This window comes from Psittacula echo (genome assembly GCF_963264785.1).
Source record: "Psittacula echo genome assembly, chromosome: 6".
Lineage (NCBI taxonomy): Eukaryota > Metazoa > Chordata > Aves > Psittaciformes > Psittacidae > Psittacula > Psittacula echo.
Window position 1 is genome coordinate 61,298,636 of NC_137743.1, and position 23,008 is coordinate 61,321,643.

Here is a 23,008-nt window from a genome sequence, read left to right on the forward strand (position 1 = left end):
AGGTCATTTTAACAATCAATATTACTATTTCATATTGAACAGTCAGGAGCAACCAAGAAACAACTTCTGCTCAAGTTACAACACATCGTGTGTAAGTTACTTCTAGTTTTATTAGACCATACAAAACTGATTTCTTTACTCAGTCTGGCAAGCATAAGTCTCTTGTATAAGAGGATATATCTAGGTTCGCTGCTCAAAGAAGCATTATCAACTAATTGTAGATACGTAGGCATTTAACACTTTTAAACATACACTCGCACATATATATGGACATTCTTTGCTATGGCTAACTATGATCTTTAGATTTCAAATGAAAGTAAAATACAGGATATGAGTCAATTCCCATTTTCATTTTTTGTGAAGAGTTTTAACCTCAAAGCTGTCCTAAACCCCAAAGACATTTCTCTTCCAAGTTCATCACAAAGCAGAAACACTAATTCCTCCAGTATCTTCAGCACTAGATAGTACACAGACAGGACACAAGATTTCAGGTAGTTTTCATAAGGCCTCGATTAAGAAGGTCCTCTGCCTTTCTAGAAGAAAAAGGCCTTTTTACTGTATTTTAAGCACCAATACACAGCACACACTCACGGAATGTGTTTAACCATAAAACACTGAGGTTCAAAGGAAAGCATTTCATATTTACAAAGCTATTAATTAACCTTTCCAGAAGTCACTCTTTGCATTTGTACCAAAGGCTGAGGGATGGTACAGAAAGAAAAAAACATATTTCACATACCAGTTAAAAGGCAAAGTCTCAAAACATGAAGTTACATTCATGACTAAAAATGCACAACCTCAAAAGAGTTTAGTGGGTTTTTCTTTTCAGCTTTGTGGTTAAGGGGATTTTTTTGTTTGCCTTGTTTCTTACGTTTTGTTTTAATAAGATCCGGTTTCTTCAGTCTGAATTTTATATGCCCTAAGCAATAGTATCACTTGACTCTACCTTCCCTGTACTCCAATACCAAGCGAATGAAGATAAAATTATCTTTTTCCCTTCAGATGCAGTGTCTACACATTCTTTATCTCAGACAGAATGCTTGTTGAGCTTCAGGCTAATACAGAACAATTATCTGGGAAACTTGTATTTTATTTCTATCCAATAGAAATCTGGATAGAATTCCAGATCTATCTGGAATCTATATATATGTGGAAAAAAGAGATTGATTCCTCCTTTGGTTTCAAATATTCTTACCTAAGATAATCTTTCCCTAACTGGGAAGCAGTAGTCTCGATAAAATAAGAGCTTGTGCTTTTAAGTAATACTGAAGTGGCCATATTTCATGGTTCCAAAGAAACTGCACTGCTTAGCACGTAGAGAGACTAACTTCTTATGTACTGGGCATCTCTTACATGCAGGACGCTGTACCTGCCCAGAGCAGCACAAAGGAAGGGAAGCTCTCAAGCAAAACTTACCAAGAGTTTCATAATTACAACTTCTACACATCTGTATTCCTTTCCATATTCTTTGGGAGATTAGAGGCAAATCAGTTGAACAAAGAATGAGCTACTTCCTGCTTACTCCCTGCTACTCAACAACAGGGAACAAGAGGCAGACAAGTCTAGAAATTTAAAGGAAATGGGACACACACAGGTCAGAGGGCATATATGGCCACTGAAAAGCCTTCTAGGAATGCTATAAGATCCAGGAGGAGATTAGGATTTCCTGCTGCTTTTGGTTTTTAACCCTGCTTGTAGGCACTCTTATCTGCCCATGATAAGTAGATCAGTACGTTGATATGCTTCCTGCTAGGGAGTATTTTCTCCATGGAAAAGCAAGAGGAAAACTTTTTGATCAGGCTGAGGTCTTTCCTTATAACTAGTTTTGTCTGCTTCTACTGCAGGAAAGACAAGACATAAACATCCCACAAGGTCCATTTCCCATCTTCTTAGCTTGCTGGATATAGCAAAGAACAGCTGTTCAGTGAAAAGGGGAAATAGTTTCAATTTCTGTAATTCTCTAAGAATTTGTTTAAATGACAATTTGTTTAAACACCACAAACAGGCAGTAATATCCAGTTCTCTTCTAGAAGTCTGAAAGTAAGAATTGCATGTATCACATAGAATAACACACACAAATATTTAAGGTGAGAGTCCAAGGTTTATTTTTGGGGATGGTTTCATTTGTGGGGTTTGGATGGGTTAAAAAGATTCTCCTGAATGCCTATAGTGACAATAACAGTTTGACAATTTGCCAAATGATGTAAGTGGAATTTTTCTTGCAGCTTATATGATTTCCCCAGTTAAAAAGGAAGATGACCTTAGAAGAATCAGCTCTTGCAATGCTCTAGAAGCTAATTTAAAACATCTGTCATTTTAGCAAAGAGCCTAAAAATATTCCTGCATCATCATCCAGTGAACACATACAGCCCTGGCTGTAACAATCTAGCATAGCCCCAGGTTTCTCCCAAGAAATAAGCTATATTGTAAGTTTTGCCTGATAAATCTAAGTACCACTCAAAGTGATCTTATTTGTACACTGTAAAAGCAACTTTACCATAAGCCATCTCACACTAATTTCCAGTTACTGGTTTATGCATTCTTCCATGTTTTGCAACCTTCCAGGAAGAACAGTGACATGACAATGGGAGCATTAAATCTCACATCAAAAATTTATTATACATCAGTGCAGTTCCATGAAGTTCTCTGCAACTTCTTTCAAAGTCTGTCCTGAAAAAATAAACTAAGTATTTACTATAACTCCACAGTGACATCAATTTCTACACTGCGTAACGATGTCCAGAATCCATCTCAAAACAGAGTTGCTAGTCCTTTTCCCACACCCACATTTTAAGAAAGCAAAACTGGCCTAGATGTCAATACTATGAACAATCCATCAAGCAGAGCTAGGAGGAAGCCAAAGTTATACCAAATTTATACCTACTCCTTGCTGGCACAGACGTACATTTCAGTCTCAGCAAAAAAATACAACATGGGCAGAGGGAATTAAATCTTTGTAAAAGCATTTGAATTCAGGTGACATACTGAGAGGTCTTACACATCACAAAATAAGGAAAATGATGACTGAATGGTATCCAGTTGTGTGTCCTATACCTTTCATAGAGTTCATCTCTCCCCAAAAGTTCTTTGAAGGCCTAGAAAGCAGGTCCTTTATCTCAAACTAAGTTCAGAGACAGCTTGTGTCAGTGGGCTCAAAAGTGGCAAGGGCTCAATCACCACTCCACAATTGTTCAGTTTCCCGTTTGTGAAACAGTCATTGGAGCCAAACATAGAAAGGTTTTGGGAAGGAACTTTGGCAGATAAAGAGAGGTAAAACAGGACTTAGCTGTTTATCCTCATCATTGTCAGTTACAGTATTTTGACTGCAACCTGTGTTCTGTCTTTATTTACAGTATCAAGTAGATCTAGTTGTCAGTATTTCAAGCTATTTCACTCAGCTCTTTTAGAGTTAGGAGAGAATGTCGTTTTATTATGCCCTGACCCTTAGCTACCATAATCCATGTGGTAATGTTAGCAAAACAGAACTGCATACAATATAACCTAGCAGCAAAGCACAGAACTTTGCGCGATGCAAGTAAAATAGTTTTGGGGTACATCATATTTCTTGGTCCCACCTAAATATCACAAGTCACTCAAAAATTATCATCAGATGACACAAACTGCTTCCAGTAAAGACAGAACTTTCTGCAAACTGTGAACAGAAGAAACAACCAATACTGAAGTGTTTTTAGAAAAATCTAAGAGAACAGGTTAACAGGCCACTTCTCACAATCTTGTCATCCAGTAAGACTGAAAAAAAGTCATTTATAACAAGGTACAATTTTTTTTAACACAAAATGTTGGTTTTTCTTCAAAAGCTCTCTTAGAAGCGTTTAATTAAAGAAAATTTCCAATTTCTTCATCACTACACTTTCATCTTGCTTTGAATTAAAAAAGTGTGATTGATATGTCACTTGCAATTAGTGAGTTTAACACTGATTTAAGAAGCTTTAAGTTTTTCTGCTTCTCTGTAGAGGAACAGGCCAATGCAATTAAGAGACTGAAAAAGAAGCCCAAGTAAATATGCAGCTGAATTCTCTTCCTGCTTCTTTTTACACCAAATGAGCAATGCACATATACTACCAGTGACATCAGCCAAAAAGACCACTCTTCCTTCAAGCCAAGCATGAATCTAAAGAGACTGCTGAATCACAGCCTATCCACTTTGCCTTTCAGTTAACATGGAAGCTGTACATCGGCTCCCACTTTTCTCAGGATTACCTTGGAGAGTGCATTTCAGGTATAACAAGGTACAATTTCAAAGTCATCTGGCAGATAAATTAGAACACTCCAGCCATCTGGTCCCTAAGAGCAACAAACTGACCTACCTGTCTACACTGGCGATTAAGACAAATTCAATTGGCTTGAGGCTAAGGAAATCCTGCTGTCCAAGTAAAATACATAACTATAAAACAAGAACCATATGGAAACCAGAAAGTGACATCATTTGAGTACCAAAAGACTTTTATTCATTCTGCTAATGTCTACTCTGTTACCAGTACAGCGCTGAATTACAGGATAATAGCTAATCACAGGATGCACAACTTAACATAAAGGAAATAAAAGCACATACTGATTACATGAGACTTTTTACAGAATATAATTTGGAAAGCAGTTCTTTTATCAAAAGAAGAGTTTCTTCTTCTAAACCAGTACTTCAGAGTTAAACTACTTTAAGAAGTTGTAACTCCAGTCAAATAACACAAATCAGCTCTGACCTTTGAGCATATACAAAACTCACCTGGAAAAATAAGATACAGCAATTGTCCCCTACAAATGTGATTCACAGCTGCAACTAGCTACTTTTACCTTACAAGAAAGTCTAAGGAACATGCCTCATATCAAACAGCATCCAGACTCCAAAAGTGCTTCCAGTTAATTTGCATGTACCCAGACCTGTGAATCACTACTAAGTTTTCAAAGCACCTCTTAACATAAATCCTGCTGCAGATGTATGCACAGATGAGTATGGTAATAAAAGATAACACATGTGACATAGAAATAAATTCTCTCATTATTCAGACTTGTCTGAAAAACAAGCAACCAAACACCATGACACTGCTGGTAGGTTTGCTTAATGATCTGCATGTTGGGAGAAAATTCTGGTTGATGAAGATCTCCCCCTGCCCCACCTGCAATAACTGAGATGCATCCTGTTCCCCTAGCCATCAAGCAAAAGTATCTAAAAAGTTTACTTAAGATTAAGGCTTTGGGGCTCTGTTGGCAACAGAGTAATAATAAAAAGCCTTACCACAGGTCTATTACCATAGATCATATCAAGTGGAAAAAGGATCTCTTTCCAGATACAGCAGAGAGGCCTATGAGAATCTGTGTTTCTAATACAGATAAATATTGTACTGCACAGACAGTCTCTAAACCAACCCAACCTATAGCTTCACATAGATAGTAACAGACTTTCTGCCCAGACTGTTTTCTTCCCTACATTAGAATAACAAACTAAGCTGGGGAGAGTCTCTGTAACAAGAATACCAAATTGTTATTTTCTATGTTGGCAGAGAAAATATTCAAGGTGTTGAAAAAAGAAATGACAAGTTAATATGTCACTTCTTGAGTAAGTTTCAGATGCAGAACAGTAGAGAAGTCTCTTCATCTCAAGTTCCCAAGATGTTTGAACAAATCAGGTGCAATACAGACGCCCATTATAAATGCCTTAATTTCACTTTGACTTTCTGCTAGCTACAAATTCTGTTGTTACTTTTTATGACCCAATTTACTTTTTGAAAACACTGCTAATTTGACAAGTATTGTTAACTACATTTTAATATACCACAAACGAAAACATAGGTTGGCTACCAGGCACTGAATTTTAGGATCTTCTATTTGTTATATGCAAACTTTTGCTAACTTCTGAATACCAGTCTGTCCAACACTGATTTTCCCTCTTCCACATCAAGGAAGAGCACAGCCCTGCTTCCCTTACAAGCTCCTTCCTAGAGCATCAGCTGTTCCCGAGTAACAGAATTTTTATCTAAGTTGAAGATAGCAACTGTTGCTGACACTGCTTTTAAGCATATTCTAATTGTAACTGCTTTGCCAAAGCCACTTTCCACAGACCACCCTTCATTCTAAGCAGTTCTGAAATCCTTATGACAATTCATAGATGAACTCTACGAAATTCCATGGGCCGAGTTACTAAACTTGATCTCATCTGCCTATCATCAGTGCTGGCTTAGTTATCTGTCAAGCAAGTATCTGTTTCCATTACCTTGATGGTTTACAAAAACTAAATGGGTTTAGTGCTAAACCATGTACTGAGGCAGACAAGGAACCCGTAAGAAATACCACCTTAACCTATTTACTTAACCTGCAAAGGCAGGAACTAGGAAGAGTTCTGTCCCTCACTGACTTTGTTTAATCCTAGTGTTTCCCTCAAGGGAAACATACTCATCTAAAATTACCTTTATTGATAAAGTAGTATTTTTCACTGAGTTTTTAATATTAAAGTATCTTCATGTGCTCACTAATATATGATTGAAGCAACATAAACTCACAGCATTCATCTTTTGGCAAAAGGCCTGCCACAGTAAACGTTTCTTCACCAGCAAGTAGGTACTAACATGGTATTTTATAGTTATTATTCACCTTCTGTAGCATATTGAATAATTTGTCTTTCATAACAGTCTCATTTTACAGTTAACTCACATGTACTTAAGTTAATGGTGCAAATCATTGCTCACACACTAAATGTGATGTTTTACTTAGCTACAACAATATCTAATTACATCAAACAGAATAAGGACTAGAAATGGTGGGCTGCTTTCCAAGGGACAGTGTTCATTTTCTAAGGGACAGCACCATTAAAAACTGAAGTGTATCAGAAACTTGATATCATGTGATTATTTTCCAGCTTGATTTTGTCTTCATTGCTTGTGATCACCAGCTCCACAAGCAATTCAGCATGTAGAAGACGACCCACTTACATGTGGACTCAAACAACTTACAAACTATTACAAAGCTGCCACTCAGCAGAAATAAAAAAGAGGATATTAAAAAAAATAAAACCCTAACAAAATGTCTGATCTGGCATTAGGTCTGAGTTAGGTGAAGACTTATTCGGCTGTTCAAATTAGTTTTTAATGAAATTTCTTACTATGTAGTCAAGTAGGGAATCACTTTTCACATCCAAAAAAAGCTCTGAAGACAACTACTTTCAACAGCATTTGATATTTATTTCTTGACTCACACTGAAAACAAATATTCTTCGAAGAGATTAAGTGCTTTTTGTGGTAAAGGCTAATAAATTATGGCATAACAGCAGATGTTACCAATGTAGTCAGAATCTCCTACTATGGGATGACATTACCAATAAGAGTGGTGTAATCTAAATCCTAGTTGTCAGTGATTCCTTTGAGAATTTATCATTTAACTCATTCTACAGAGCTAATTTCTCACTCAGAACAATTGTCTTCCATGCCATTTAGAACAGAATCTACTCCTGGCCACTTTTACAGTCTATGTTCAGCCATCAAAACCTCCTTTCACCCAAACCACTGCCAGAGTGAACTTAGTTCTAAACCAGCGCATTGGCACAACATTAATATATATTACATCATATTTCTCTATGTTCACCTGTTATGAAAGCATTACCCTTACTCTATCTGTCCCTACTGGAAAGCTTAGTAGTTCACACAATACTGAAATCCGTGTGACTTTTTAACAATAATTTGTTTGGCCCCTATTACTTTAAATTTGACACAATCATAAAAACAAATAAGAAAGTTCAACTTTTTTAAAACTTTACATTTTAGAGCTCCATCATGCCAGACACTATACAAATACATAATATTATCCAGTTTAAATATAACAGCAGATCATTGCTGTGTCATGTTAGAAGAATGTTGACAAATCAACTCCACCTTGGAAAAGAATATTAAAGCACCACCAACACTTGGTAGTATAATTATTACCATTTTGAGAAGTCATAAGTACTATTCCAAACTTAAATTCCTTTTAGAACTTTAACAGAAATCAATGAAAAAGTCCTTTAAATCTTTGTGAGGGTAAACACATTTACAGATGAAGTTCCTTTAGCTGCTACAAGAATGTGGCTGAAAAGTGAAACAGCAGTATTGCTGCAAATGTGACTAAAAGCATTTCAGCTTATTCAGCCAGGAGAAGAGAAGACTCCAGGGAGACCTTATTGTGGTCTTTCACTACCTTAAGGTGGCCTACAAGAGGTCTGTAGAGGGACTTTTCACAGCGACATGTAGTGACAGGACAAGGGTGAATAGATTCAAGCTATAAGAAGGTAGATTTAGATTAACTATTAGGAAAACATTCTTCATTATGAGGATGCCCAGAGAAGCTGTGGAAGTCCCATCCCTGGAAGGGTTCAAGGCCAGGTTGGATGGGGCTCTGGCCAACCTAGTTTAGTGGAGGGCGTCCCTGGTTTAGTGGAGGGTGATAAGAACTAGATGATTTTTACAGTCCTTTCCAACTCCCACCATTCTATGATTCTAGGATCTCCTGTACAGGAAGCTACACTTGTTCCCAGCAACATCTTGTCCTATTTGAGGAAGTTGCTCCAAATTTAAAAACAATGCAACAGAAGGGAACCCCTCTTCTGAGCAACCATTATACTATATTAAAGAGAAATACAAGGTTTTGGGCCAGCTAACCAGTGAACTGGAAAACCTGTTTGAAGAAAGGAATTGCACTAAATCGTGAAAGCAGAAGCTAGATTCATCAAGTTTACAAACCCCTTTACAGCTTACTTCCTCCATTGCCACAGTAACAATGTTAGTTATCAGCATCACCAAAATATTTAAAACTAATAATCCATTTGCAGGAAAGTTTGCTCCTTGCAAGAAAAAAGCACAGGACAACTATGTAAAATCTGCCACAACAAAGGGTAAGCAACAACTATTTGTAGTAGTCAGTAACTGCTTCGGGATCACAAAGTCTCTTTAGCATTTCACTATCCTGAGAAACTGGAGAACAGGTCAGATACTCCAACTGTCCTGTCTCCATCCCTCACCCTTCCTGCTCAAAAAAGTGTCAGAGCAAAATAGTTATGCCAGAAATTAGACTGCACTTCAGAGATAAGCCACATTGTATTCTATAGCTTTGAACTACAATGATCACTGATGGCAAGCTGGGAATAGGGGAAAAAAAAAAATAAATCAGATCAACAGAAAAATACATTCCTTTCCGCTGCACAGAGGGTAGGCTGGGCTGACAGCTCAAGTGCCACTGGAGTCTAGTCAGAGAGTTAAGGAATGCAGGTTTTTTCCAACATCAACTTAAGAGAAAGAAAAGACATGCCATGCTACCACCATTTTTTTTGACTCCTCACAGAAAGACTGAAGTCAAGCTGAGGCCTGCCTAAGATTTACGGATGTTCTCACTCCCCATCCTTCATTCTTTGAGAAAAAGGGGACTTTTTATAAGTGTGGCAGAGTCAAACAGCACTTCTTCAGCTGCTACAGTTAAATCACTTGGCAGTTACTAGCCCTTCACAGGTTTTTTTTTTTGTCATTGTGTCAGGGCAGGCTAAAAAAAAAAGCCATCTTTTCACTACTGCTCTGGAGTTCCAGAGAAACTTCTTTTGTTTATCTCAGTTATTCAGCAGAACTATTATGCTGTAAAAGCTGCAAAGGCAGCTAAGCTTGTGAAAGTGATTTTTAGTGTAGTCCAAACACTAGTCAGTTTACCAACTTATCTCACCTAAAATCTAGTAAGTGTTTTTATACTTGAGAATATGTTTTCTTTCAACTACTGAGTGGTTTTTGTGACCTGTTTGCAACCAAATCAGCTTTTGAAGACTTAACTGAAGGATATTTAGACACCTGCATAAGTATTCAGAGGCTGAAATGGGAAACATCTTTTGAAATCAATCTTAAGTAGAGTTACAAAAAAGAAAAAAAGGTAAGATTTTAAAAGCAAATAGACACACCAAGTAACCTTGCCAGTAACTTCCAAATAGATGCTTAAAGCAGCATTTTTTTTCTCATTGTGATAACTGAAGAAAAACATTCAATACATCTACTTCAGTATCAAAAACTTCTCCTAAGCAAGTTTAAATTACTATATGGACATATGTTAGCAACTGACAAAGGTTCCCATAGAGTTTAAAGAAGGTGGGTTGGAACTAGATGATCTTAAGGTCCTTTCCAACCCTAACTATTCTATGATTCTATGCCAGCTTGTGTGCAGCTACACCTTAGCACTGTTTCATTCAATTATGTTCTACTATATCCCATTTTGAGATCAACAATTTAACTATTCGTTGATATGCACAGACAGATATTTTACTCATTTATGAGCAATCCATCTGTTCAAAACATAACTGAGTTTGTGGCCTCCAGGAACCAAACCTACCCAAAAACTCCTGCAACACAGTTAATTCACATGAGATCCAGGTAACTACTACTAGTTTGGTTGAAGCCTGTTGCTGCTCCTTCTGAGGAAGTATTTGTGCAGGCAAGCAAAACAAGGCCTTCATAAGAAAATAAAGTTTTATTAATGCATCCCTTCTCAAAACCAGTTGCAATATGCAGCCTCTTCCAAACTCAGGAAAAGATTTAAAAACAGCAGAGGAAGCAACTCATCTGAAATAACTGAAGTCCCAGATGACAGCTTTTAATAGCTTCCCTGCTTCACAGGAGGATTCTCAGGCTCTTCAGCAACCGAACAGCTTATATGCAAAAAATAGCTAGAAGACTATAATGGGCAAAGAACTGGATATGGACTTCCTGACTCCACCTTGAATAAGCTTCCCATTTTGATGCACCTGCTCCTTACATTATATAGCAAGTGCTTCATGAAAATTCAAGAAAACAAAAGACAGAAGAGACTCACAGAATGGTTTGGGCTGGAAAAGACATTAAAGATCATCTAGTTTCAAGGCAAGGGACATCTTCCACTAGACCAGGCTGCTCAAAGCCCTGTCCAGCCTGGCCTTGAACACGGCTAGGGATGGGGCAGCCACAACTTCTCTGGGCAATCTGCTCCAGTGTCTCACCATCCCAGTAATGACTTTTTTTTTTTCCTAATACCCAACTTAAATCCACCCTCTTCTGTTTTAAAACCATCACCCCTTGGTCCTATCTTTACATGCCCTTGCAAATGCTCCTCTCCACCTTTCCTGTAGACCCCCTTTTTAAATAGTGGAAGGTTGTGTCCTGGTTTCAGCACGGATAGAGTTCATTTTCTCTATAGTAGCTGGTACAGTGCTGTGCTTTGCATTAGTCTGAGAATAATGTTGATAACACACCAACATTTTAATTGTTGCTAAGTAGTGCTTCTCTAAATCAAGGACTTTCCAGTTTCCCATGCTCTGCCAGTGAGGAGGGGCACAAGAAGCTGGGAGGAAACATAATCACAACAGCCGACCTGAACTAGGCAAAGGGATATTCTATCCCATAGAATGTCATGCTCAGTATATGACCTGCAGGGGAGGTGACTAGAGAAGCCAATGGCTACTCAAGGAAGAGCTGGGCATTGGTAAGTCATTGGTAAACAACTGTATTGTGCATCACTTTGAGTGTTTTACACACACACACACACACACACCCCCCCCAGGTGACAGGGTTTATTCCTTCCCCTCTCTATTTCCTATTATTAGCATTATTATTGTTGCTCCTGTTAATTATTATCTTTTATTTCAACTATTAAACTGTTCTTATCCCACAGGTTTTTACATTTTTTCCCCAATACTCCTCCACACACCACTGGGGAGTGCAGGGGGAGTGAGAGCAGCTGCATGGTACTTAGTTGCCAGCTGGGCTTAAACAACAACAGGCTGCTATAAGGTCTCACAAAACCTTCTTCATAGGAGAGATTCTCCAGCTCTCTAAGCATCTTCATGGCCCCTTCCAGACTCTCTCCAACAGTTCCACACCCTTATGCCTGACATAGTACTGCAGCAGGGGGGTTTCACTCAAGCAGAATAGTAGGAGAATCCTCTTTCTTGACCCGCTGGTCACACTCCCTTTGAGGCAGCCCAGTATACGGTTGGCTTTCTGGGCTGCAAGCGCACACTGAAGCCAGCTCATGTTGAGATTCTCATCAGCCAACACCCCCAGTCCTTCTCCGCAGGGCTACGCTCAATCCAGTCTCTGCCCAGCCCGCAGCTGTGCTTGGGATTGCCATGACACATGTGCTAGGACCTTGTGTTTGGCACTGGCCCACCTCTCAAGCATGTCAAGATCCCTCTGGATGGCATCCCTTCCCTCCAGATTGACAACCACACCACACAGCTTCATGCTAAGGGTGCACTCAATCCCACTGCTCATGTCACCAACAAAGATCTTAAACAGCACTGGTCGCAATACCAACCCCTGAGGAACAACATTTGTCACTGGTCTCCACTTGGTTGTCGAGCCATTGACTTCAGTTCTTTGAATTTGACCAGCCAATTCCTCATCTGCCAAGTGGCCCACCAATCAAATCCATGTTTCTCCAGTTTAGAGACAAGGATGTCATGCAGGACAGCAACAGGTGCTTTGCACAAGTCCAGGTAGATGACATCAGTTGCTCTTCCTTATCAACCAGTGCTGTAGCCCTGTCATAGGAGGCTAAGGTACGCAACTCCATCCCCCCGCTCGCCCTTCAGTCTTCTAACAAGTGCTTCAGCCACAGCACCCAAGTTGCAGAAAGCAAAGGCTGGGACTGGCAGCATGAAAAACCACACTCCATAGATCAGGTTCAAGACCATCTAAGGAACCTGAAGGTGGACAAGTCCATCGGATCTGGTAAGATGCATCCATAGGTCCCGAGGGAATGGGCAGATGAAGCAGCTAAGCCACAATCCATCATATTTGAGAAGTCATGGCAGTCCCATGAAGTTACCACTGACTGGAAAACAAGAAACAACCCCCATTTTTAAGGGGGGTGGGAGAGAGGAATGGAAAAGCCAGGGAACTACAGCAATAGTTCCCAGGGAGCAGATCCTCCTGGAAACTATGCTAAGGCACATGGAAAGGGAGGCAACTGGTGACAACCAACATGGCTTACAGACATTACTGTCTGCCATCACACAATGACTTAGCTAAGGTGACACTTGTGACATACCCAGCATATGCCAGAGTGCTCTCCATCAACTCAGGGGGTTACAGAAATAATTGCCACTTCTCAAAGTGTTACTTTGGCACTTCTGTGACTATGCCTGTTTAAGAAATTAATTTTTACAGCTATTTTCTTGTGCACTCTTCAGCATTTGAGGAGGGACAGGCTTGTCTCTGTAAACGATGCAAAGACGCAGCTACTAAAATGCAGTTCAAGTTTAATACCATTGTACTTTACTATTTCCACAAACAGAACATAAATATTGAAAAGAACACAGTCTGGTATGGCCCCTGGGTCCATTAAAAAGAAAATGCAAAAAGCAATCTTTTCTATCACCTACTTTAAAAAGATTCATTACTGGATAAACACCTTGACAAGAATATTAAGTATGCCTGAATATCCTTACAAGTTGCAAATGCAGTTACATTTACATCCATTCCAGAATAAAGCTTTTGGTCTTTGACTACTGCTAACCTGAGCTGAGACTGCCTTTAACTAATTGGTACATTTTAGGACAATTAAGGAATTTAAGCAATTTTGGAACTACCAAAAAAGATTTCCTATATCCTAGTCAAGTGACTGAAAACTGTCACAACTCTAGTTTGTAGAGTATTGAGACCAGAACAGTTGCAGCATACCCAAACATTTTAAGCTGCATACACAAACATATCTGAGCATAAAGCATGTAAAACAAGCCAAAGCAGTACTTTTTCCTCAGTTCTGTTTTTCATTATTTAATTTAGGCACCACGTGTACCTAAGGAAAAAGATTAGGCAAGATGGCTGCTCAAGTAAAACCTTGTTAGGCCACAACAGAAAAATCAATTTAATATGAAAATTGCTTACTTCCACTGCAGTGATGAATACTGTACCTCTCCTATCACACACTAAACTGTAAATATCACCTTTCACTAGTAGGTAGATAGAGATTGAGAAGGTAAAGATATGAGGCACCTTGCTGTTAGAAACTAGGAAGAACTGGTTGGGAATGCAAAGGTCAGGTGCAACCTCAGCTGCAGTGACCATGATATTTCAGGATCCTGAAAGGAAAAAAACAAGAGAAGTCAGACTCTGAGCTTCAGAACATAGTTTAGCCTCCTCAGGGACCTACTTGGAGAAATACCATGGGATACAATCTTAGGAAGAAGAGAGGTTCCAGAGGCCTGGTTGATTTTCAAGGATCACCTCTTTCAAACTCAAGGAGGGTTCACCCTGATGAACAGGAAGTCAAGCAAATGTGGCAGGAGGCCGACATGGATGAAGAGAATGGCCCTGGCAAAATTGACATGAAAAGCACGGACACAAGAGGTAGAAGCATGGACCAGGTGACTCAGGAGGAATGTTACCTGTGCATGCAGGGAAGATCTGTGTTTGACAACCACAGGCTCCCAAGACACACTGAATATTTGGCACAATGAAAACCTATCCTCTGTGAAAGAAGCTCTCCTGTGGGCGTAACCATTGACGGAAAACGTAATGCAGTTTTATTACAAAAGGTGCCTTCATAGAGATTCTAAGCCAACAGCAACAAGACACACACGTTTTCTACAGGAACAGCTTGTTTGTTTTCTCCATTCTTTGTGGGAGAACCCTGTCATGAATCATCAGTTTCCTACCCTACCCATGAAATCAGGGTACTCGGGAACTGTTCAAACACAGGTTCTCTCAGTGAGAAGAGTTAGAGATCATCATCAACTAAGAATCAATATGAGCTGACAGTTTCAGTAATCATAGAAAGCCTTTGGCAGTTAAAAGAATTTTTATCCTTCTTTTCCTTTCATCAGCCAGTATTGTTACCCAATGACCATTATTCCTAATGTAAATAATTGAAACAAATCTCTTACTCTGAATAAAGGGAGTTACTCTACACATTTTCACAAAAAAAAAAAAAAGAAAATTCTGGTTCTAGTCTCAGGATAGGGGCAACTACAAATCATAGCTCAGTAGACTTAAATTATTAGGCAAACCAAGAAAAGGAAAGGTTTGTCCTCTACTGATTCTCTATATCTAGTTTTTCATATTCTTACAGATTCACTAGGGCTTGAAACTACTACAGGAACAAACTAGACCTGAGTTCCATGTACTTAAGAGTACATGGAACTCTTGTTCCACACCCACCTCCATCAACCCAGTTGCTGGGATGCTAGGCTCATGTTTTAAGGAGATAGTTAATGGTGAAATATTTGTAATTGAAAAGATGATCCAGCCTTCTTTCATGATTTCATCTCTCCATACAGCAAGTTCTCAAACCCAGAGTGTCTTCTGAAATGCAAATAGTTGCAATAACCGCTCATCTGTGGTGTAACTCCATGCATCAACACAAGTTGTTGCTTTAGACTCTAATTACAGGACATTATTCAGGTTTCATTCTCTCTTGCCTTTTGTCATGAAAATTAAGGAATAAACTTACAATTAAACATTACATTTAATTTCATGGACACTTATAACAGTTATATTAGTCATAAAAAAATGCTTTACTGTTTAAATTAGCTAACGACAATGGTCTTTAGTAAGACCTCATATTGCTTGGTTTAAAGATAAATGCCAGGAACGTTATCATTCTCCAGGAATCAAGAACCATGATCACAGGGGCAAGTTCTATGTCAAGAAGAATTGCCCTCAGTGTTTGACTGAGTGATAGAATAGAACTTGTGTCACTAAAGTAAAAATAAGTTAAAAAAAAAACAAAAACAAAAAAACAACCAAACAAAAAAAAACCCACAACAAAAAACCCAACCCACAACAAAAAAATAAAACCAAAAATCATTATATTGCAATGTTTAAGGTCTAGTTTTGCACTCTGACTTGCTTTTCAGAGTGAAGAATGGCAGCAGAAGATTCATATTATTAACAGCAGATACTTTGGTTTTGAGGTAAAAAGATACGGAGCCAGTAACACTTAGTAAAACAATTAAGTCAGAAACAAGAGCTACGGAACAGACAAAAGCTGAACAACAGAGAAGTTGGCTTTTATTTAAGAATTCTAGCAGATCTGGAACAAGAAACATATCCCAGAATTCGCAACCACCAGTTAATGATTTCAGGCATCACTTCCGCTAACCAGCACTAACATCATGTGTTTGCTAACACATCTTTAAAACAACTCTGAAAGACTTGCTTCATCAATTCAAATTTCAACTGTATTTGGAATTGGAAGACACCTATAGATTACCCCACTTATGTTCTGAAGCTACACATTTCTAAGTGTAAAACACATTGAACCATGTTTTACTTGGTTCATTGTTTTAGTAAACTCTATAAAAGGAATTCTATGTCTGCAGTTCAATACCACTATGTGGAGAAAAACATCTTCTTGTTTCAAAGCACAAAGCAAAACTACACGAGACTGAAGTTACAAGAAGTCCAGAACAAGAATCTTATCACTAAACATTAATACTGATTTCACAACTCCTCCCTCACTGGTGTAATTCACTTAGGCAGCAGAAAGCACACATTAAGTTTTCCAGAGCAGCAGTGGAATACACCATATTATTGGCATATGGAACTTTTTGTTTCAACTGCTACTTTAACATCACCCATTCCATAATAATATTCTCAGGTTTTACGCCCAAAAGCCCAAGCTGCATGTAATTACTAATGGAGGCATTAACCATCTCTATGCACATTTAAAGGAACAGAGAACAAAAGATTCCTTTTAAAGCTGATGGAAGAGACTGGTGTAAATTAAGCATCCAAGCATAATAACAGAACAAAGAGATTATTCCATTCAAATCAGAAGCTAATTTATCACTTTTGTAAAGACAATTCCTAACAGATAAAAACAAGTAAGGAGTTTATGATGTGTTTTTATTATTCATCAGTCTTCTCCCTCTTCCTCCTGTGAACATACCCTAATGGGTTTTATCAACTTCCTCAGAACATACAGCCAAAGTTTCCACAATATGGTAAATCATCCTAAGAGAAATTGCAGGTACGCTCAAGTAGTATGTCCTATTTCGAAAAAGAAGGAAATTTTTATGGTTTAAACTCTCTCTACTACACACAGATAAGACCTAGAAACCCATAATGAAAAGTCTTACTCTCTCACACTATCATGAGGACTCTTGTACTCCTCTCATTTGCTTGTAATTAAGGTGGAATTCTGTAGAGCTTAGATGAGGTGCTTTGTCAGTCCATTTCTTTCAGCTTAAAGGTAATCCAATACAAAAACCCAGAGATGGGGAAAGGCAGATCTATACATATCCCACAACAAGCTACAAACATAAAAAAAAACCAAAACAAAAAACAAACAAACAAAAAACCCCAAAACCCCACCCCACACACACAAAAAAAAAAAAAAAAAAAAAAAAAAAAATCCCTTGAGAGCCATCTTTTGTCATGTGCCGAAAATTCCACAAGGAAAGCTTACATTTTTCTTTTCTTCTCCATCCTCTTCCAAGATTTGTGAATAAATAAACCCATAAAAATGGCAAGCTAATTTCCTCTCAATAAACACTAAGATGTCCTCAACAGCTCACTTCACTTGTGTATTCTCAGATACAGGCAAGTCAGCTATGCTAGAAGAACACTTAAGGATGAAGAAGCCATTTTCCCATCCACTCTCCAAAACAGTCAGACCATTTCTCCTCATTCTAAATGTTTCACCAGGTATTCAACTTTTGCTGCTGCAATCATGACAAGGATTTCAAGGCAGGCTACGTTTTTCAGATTTATACGGGCAGTTTCCAAACTGGTGTTTTGCAGGTGTTAGTAGGCAATTTACAGCCTCTTCAGGGAAAATGCACAGCTCCTCCTGCATGGCCCTGTAACTCCAAGCAACTTCTCACTTGACAGAGGCAGACGTATACGAACTGAGAACATGTTGATGGCTTCAGGTCATCATTACTTCCTCATCCACTATGATAAGACAGCTGCTACAGCTACATTAAATGTAACTCTTCGACAGTTCAGGTTGTTTGAATTTGTTGTTTTTAAACTTTGTCACTGCCTGAGTACTGGTAGAGATTTCCACCCATTTTGAGAGTAAATTCTGTAGGTTTAGTTATGCCTGGATGAGGTGGGCTTCAGCTGGCAGTAGTTTTAATAGACTGCCCTCACAACTTTAGCAAGTGACAAAACCCTCCGACGTGTATGATTTTAACCCAGCACTACAGGGTGTTGTTTTCATCAATCTCCAGTTAGGCTTAATCTTACTCAAGACTACTTTTTTTTTTTTTTTTTACTTTTAAAGATAGTGCTTGACTCAGCTCTACTTAAATGATCTGACAAACCATGACTACAAGACAGGGTATTTATAAGTTGAGAGACCCTTGCTGATGCCTTGCCTGACCTGCCAGCTGTAGTTAGTGACTGCGACGCTGAAAGATGTCACTATACTTTAAGCCTCCAAATCAAAGCAAAGGCATATCACAGCATCCATCAAGAATACACTCTTGAGAAATTTAATGGTTAACAATTTAATAGGCAGTAAGGCAATTTTTCCATATTAAAAAGAATGTAATAGAAATTGGATGCATGTGGACGCTTATAAAACATACAGATTCAAATACAAAAAGACAGCACTTATAGCATGGAAGACGGAAAGGCAGAAGCCGCATCATCATGTAGGCACGTGCTGGACTTCCAGAGCAGATCGCTGTCCTGAAACATCTCAGCCATTTCATTTGTGACTATGTCTTCAATCTTTCATTATGAGAATTTTATGCCAATGTCACTGTCCTCAGATGGCTCAAGCTCAGATAAAAGGAAGGACAGAAAAACAGGATAATGGTCAGGCATTTGTTCTCAGCTAAAGCAGGTCAGATCTTTCAGAGCATTGACATGGTTCAACAACCCAGTCCCTGAAAAGCCATCACCTCCTGGAGTCACTGATCCTGATGCACTATTTAAATTATGTGTACTTCTCAAGTCCCTTCCCAGGCTCCCCTCTGTTACCTTAATTCTCATGCAAAGAATTACTTCCTAGTGTGTCAGAACTCAACCCATGGTACTGTTGGTATTCAGCAGAGCAGCAGCAGCAATACTGCTCTGAAGCAGTTCTGTCCAAACCAGTGAAGTGACATGAGTGTGCTATGCCTGTACTGACAGAAAGCTAGAATCCATGCAAGGTAGTAAGTGAATGAAGTTTAAAACATCAGAGGAGAACTTGCTTTCTCCAATTGGCAGTAATATAACAATGCTCTGGCCATAAACGCTTCTAAATTCACTGTTGGAAAGAAGAGACTTTTCTCCTCTACGAAATAAAGTTATTTTATATAACATGTGATAGGTTTAAAATTTCTGCATTATCCTTAGTTGTCTTTTATAGAAACTCCTCCTTTTAAAATAGGCTAAAAGTTTGATGAATGCGTTACAAAAGAAAAAAATAAATTGAAAACCACCATATGGTTCATTTCCTTCTAGTTAAGTTTGATCAGTTAGAATTCACAGTTTCATTTCATTACCCACTAAACAGTCTATACAGCAAGCTCTAAATTATTCCCAGTCTACTGGGCTTGATTATTTTCTCCCTCTCCCAACCAGTTCTGTTGTCTTATGGTGTCACCTCTTTAGCTACAAGAAATACCAAACCCCAACCCTCCCATAAGAGAACACATCCACCCCAAGTATCAGCCAACAAAAACATTAAGATCTTCAGTTAAAAAAAGGACTGACTTAGTACATTATTAATCTTGTGATATTAATCAGAAGCCTCTCCCTCAAATTCTTGGCTTCAGTCAAAGGTTATTTTGGTGCAAAAAAAAAGTGCCTGCCACTTACCTCTACATGCAAAGATTTTGCATGAGCAATATGCACCTTACCTCATTGTTAAGAAATTTTGTCAAGTTACTTCAAAGCAGTTTGAGTATTACTTTGCAAAAGCTATCTCCCGAGAGAATATTCAAGACACAGTAGAACTGAACAGTCACATATTGGCAACCAACATAGATTTAAGCATACCATGGTATATAACATGGGGAAGATTAACTTGTAAAGGTTGATTTTATTAACTTTGACAGCCTAGCACATTTCCCCACACAGCACATCTCCTAGACCTTGCACAAGAATGAGTCTAAACACTTCAAACACTGCTACCAGCAGTTCCTTACAGATGCAATAGTTTCAGGAATATTGCACCTTCCAAGCTGTGGGGTCCTTAATATAGGCTGAGCAGTCAGAGAGCTGTGTTGCTGTGTGACAAGTTATTACTTCAAAATTTCACTGCTGATCAGTACCTACCATCATGAACTTTGTGATACTCATGCTACAAAAAGAACCCAAAGCAGACAGTAAGCAACATAAAGAGCTAGCAGTTACATTACTGTCTTGGTTATGCTGACAATTCCATCTTTGCTGTCACCTGTGTAGCCACCAGAAGACTTGCAATTAGGTAACCTATCCTGCTCCTGTGAAACTACAGTTTCATGGATCACCCCTGCACTTCAAAATGATGCACTGAAAACACAGCTCCAGATAGGAAACAGAACTTTAACTCAGTATTTTTCCTAACATAGTCATAGCTGTATTCTGCTAGATCAGGGCATCTTCCTTTTAAGTACCACCTCAGATTACAATTCTATTTGCTCTTTGTGAATTAACACAGAAAATAATTCAACAGTCTTTGCTTTTGTCTAGCTAGCAGGCAAGAAGTGAAAACCAGGTTTCCAAAGCAGTCCAAAATGAAAGAAGAGCTGGCACTACCAAGCTGCAGAAAGAAATTAATTCTTTTTCTCAACTTCTCTAATAAATGCAACTTTATCAGATCAGGTTTCTTCTGAGAATGGGGGTGGGGGGAAATAGTCATACAACCCAGTAATACAGGCTAAGCTCAAAGAAGCAGAGCATTATTCTGAAGTCTTCCTTTCAAGGAAAAGTATTTCATATACTCAGGCTTCATATCCTTACAGCCAATACACCTATTACATCACTTCATTGCTGCAGACCAATTGTTCTTCCTAAAAACAAGAGTTTCAGCTAAAGTCAGCAAGAAGTGGAAGTGTTCCAGACAGTAGGTCCTGTAAAATTCATGGAGTCATGGGGATCAAGGGCTGTAGTTACACTGTATAAACTGCAAAACCTCAAAGTGGCAAGTTATTCTAGCAGTAGAAAGTACTACAGACTGAAATCTAATAAACACATCACATACATTAGTCATCTTGACAGCTTCTTATACCCACAATCCTTATGATCTCAGTGTATTAACACATCAGTTAATTGCAACACAATATTTTAAGTGTATGCAGGTATTTCATTTTAAGCTAAATTTTAACAGCAAGGATATCACTTGCCATGAATGACTTGAGAATTTTACAGGATTCAAAGTGAGCAAGTAACATCTGATGTTCAAAACTGAACTTACATGAAAGGTAAGTATTACCATGCAATTGTAAATGCAATAGAGCAGTCTGCAACATTGCAGTACTTTCTATATCAAGCAAGACATTTCTGCCTTGCAACAGTTTGCTATTCTTTTGATGCAGTTGGCTATACAAGTACTAATGCAACTAAAACATTTCAATGAGTCATTTGCACTTCTCCAACTGAAACATCCATACTGCAAATACTCAGATGTTAATGAGACATGCTATGCACAGCTGCTTTCAAGAAGGCAAGATATTCAAGCCGATTTTCAGTCACCTTTAGCTTCTGCACAAGAAAACAGAAACTCACACTCGAGGCTATGTAACAGAGCAAGTTACAACTCCAAACTTTGCCTACAATCCACAGGTCTGTCCCTCCTCGACTCTGTCCTCAACTCCTGCGCTGATAAGGAACTGCCAGCTCCCACCAATATAAAAACCAAACCCACATGCCTGGGAGGCTTCTGGGTTTTTTTCAGGGTAGGATCCCACCAAGTAAGTATTTTGCCTTTTATAGTGCATACACTTAAAATAGGAGTTTCCAAGACAGCAAAAACCACACAGCATATCAGAGACATCTGTGAGCCGTTTTAGGGTGCACCCCACAGCGAGCGGAGAGGGCGGTACAACCAGCAGCGGCTTCAGCACTTCGCTGCACTTTATCATTATGCCGTTCCTCAGGTGGAGAAAAAGCAGACTTCGTCCCTCAGAAAAACGGTGAACAACTCGCTCTTCCGGACAACTCACTGCCCTTCGGCGCGGCCCGAACAGCCGGAGACGGCTGCCAGACAGAAGCCGCAGGGATCCAGAAAGCCTCCCAGCTTAACCCCTTCCCGGCCTCTGCCTCAGCCATTGCTACAGGCGGCACCGTCGGGGAGGTCGTTCCCTCCCGGGGCGCCGGTCGGGCGGCCATCGCGGACGCGGGGAGGAAGGCTGGCACGTCAGTAGAGCCGTGGAGCCCCCAAAGTTGGCCGCAGCGGCCGAAGTTGCTGCCGTGAAAGGGAGCGGAGGAACCGCCACTACTCACCCGCACCAGGTTGCTGACAGCGGCCTGCACGGCCGACACAGGGGCGGTGAGGTCCGGGATGGCCTTGCCGTCCACCTCCCCCTCCTCGTGCATGATGACCAGGTGGGAGATCTGCTGGGCCACTGGCTCCAGGATGCTCTCGATAGTCCGCGTGTGGAAGACGGGCATGGCGGCGGCGGCGGGGCGGGGACCCGAAGTCCGCACAAACTCCTGGCAAACTCTGTCCCTCTGGGCTCGCGCCCCACCGAGAAAGCCGCGGCCTCGGCGAAAGGAAAAAACGAAGAACAGAAGGAAAACAGACGCCCGCCCGGAGCTCCACTCGCCCCGGAGCAGACCGCAACAGCCCGGGGAAGCAGTGCCTAGTTGAAGCTCGCGGAGGCGGGACTCGAACTCGCTACCCCGCCGCTTCCCCCTGGCAGCGCCCACCCCGCACTGGCACAGCACTCCAGCCAGGCGGCGGATTTTCAATCACCACAACCTAACCCTCCCACGGCTCCCCGCCCCCTCGGCCGCTGTCGCCCAATGACCGAGCCGGGACCGCAGCTCCCAGTGGCGTATTGCCGCGTCCATCAACATTCCAGAGCCTCCCTCTCCCTCCGCCCCGCTGCCTTTCCGCAACACCCGCCTTCCCAACCAAGCTTGGTTGCGCGGGC

General features: G+C 39.9%; 1 protein-coding gene across 2 annotated transcripts in view; it reads right to left on the minus strand.

Annotated features, from left to right (window-relative positions):
* Positions 1-22,771, minus strand: part of VCL (vinculin) — a 69,808-nt gene extending 47,037 nt beyond the window's left edge. For both annotated transcript variants that reach the window (XM_080620337.1, XM_080620338.1), the window contains exon 1: positions 22,356-22,771. In XM_080620337.1, coding sequence (XP_080476463.1) covers positions 22,356-22,523 — 168 coding nt within the window. In that variant the 5' untranslated portion in view covers positions 22,524-22,771. The remainder of the gene's footprint in view (positions 1-22,355) is intronic.
* Between the last annotated feature and the right edge of the window lie 237 nt (positions 22,772-23,008).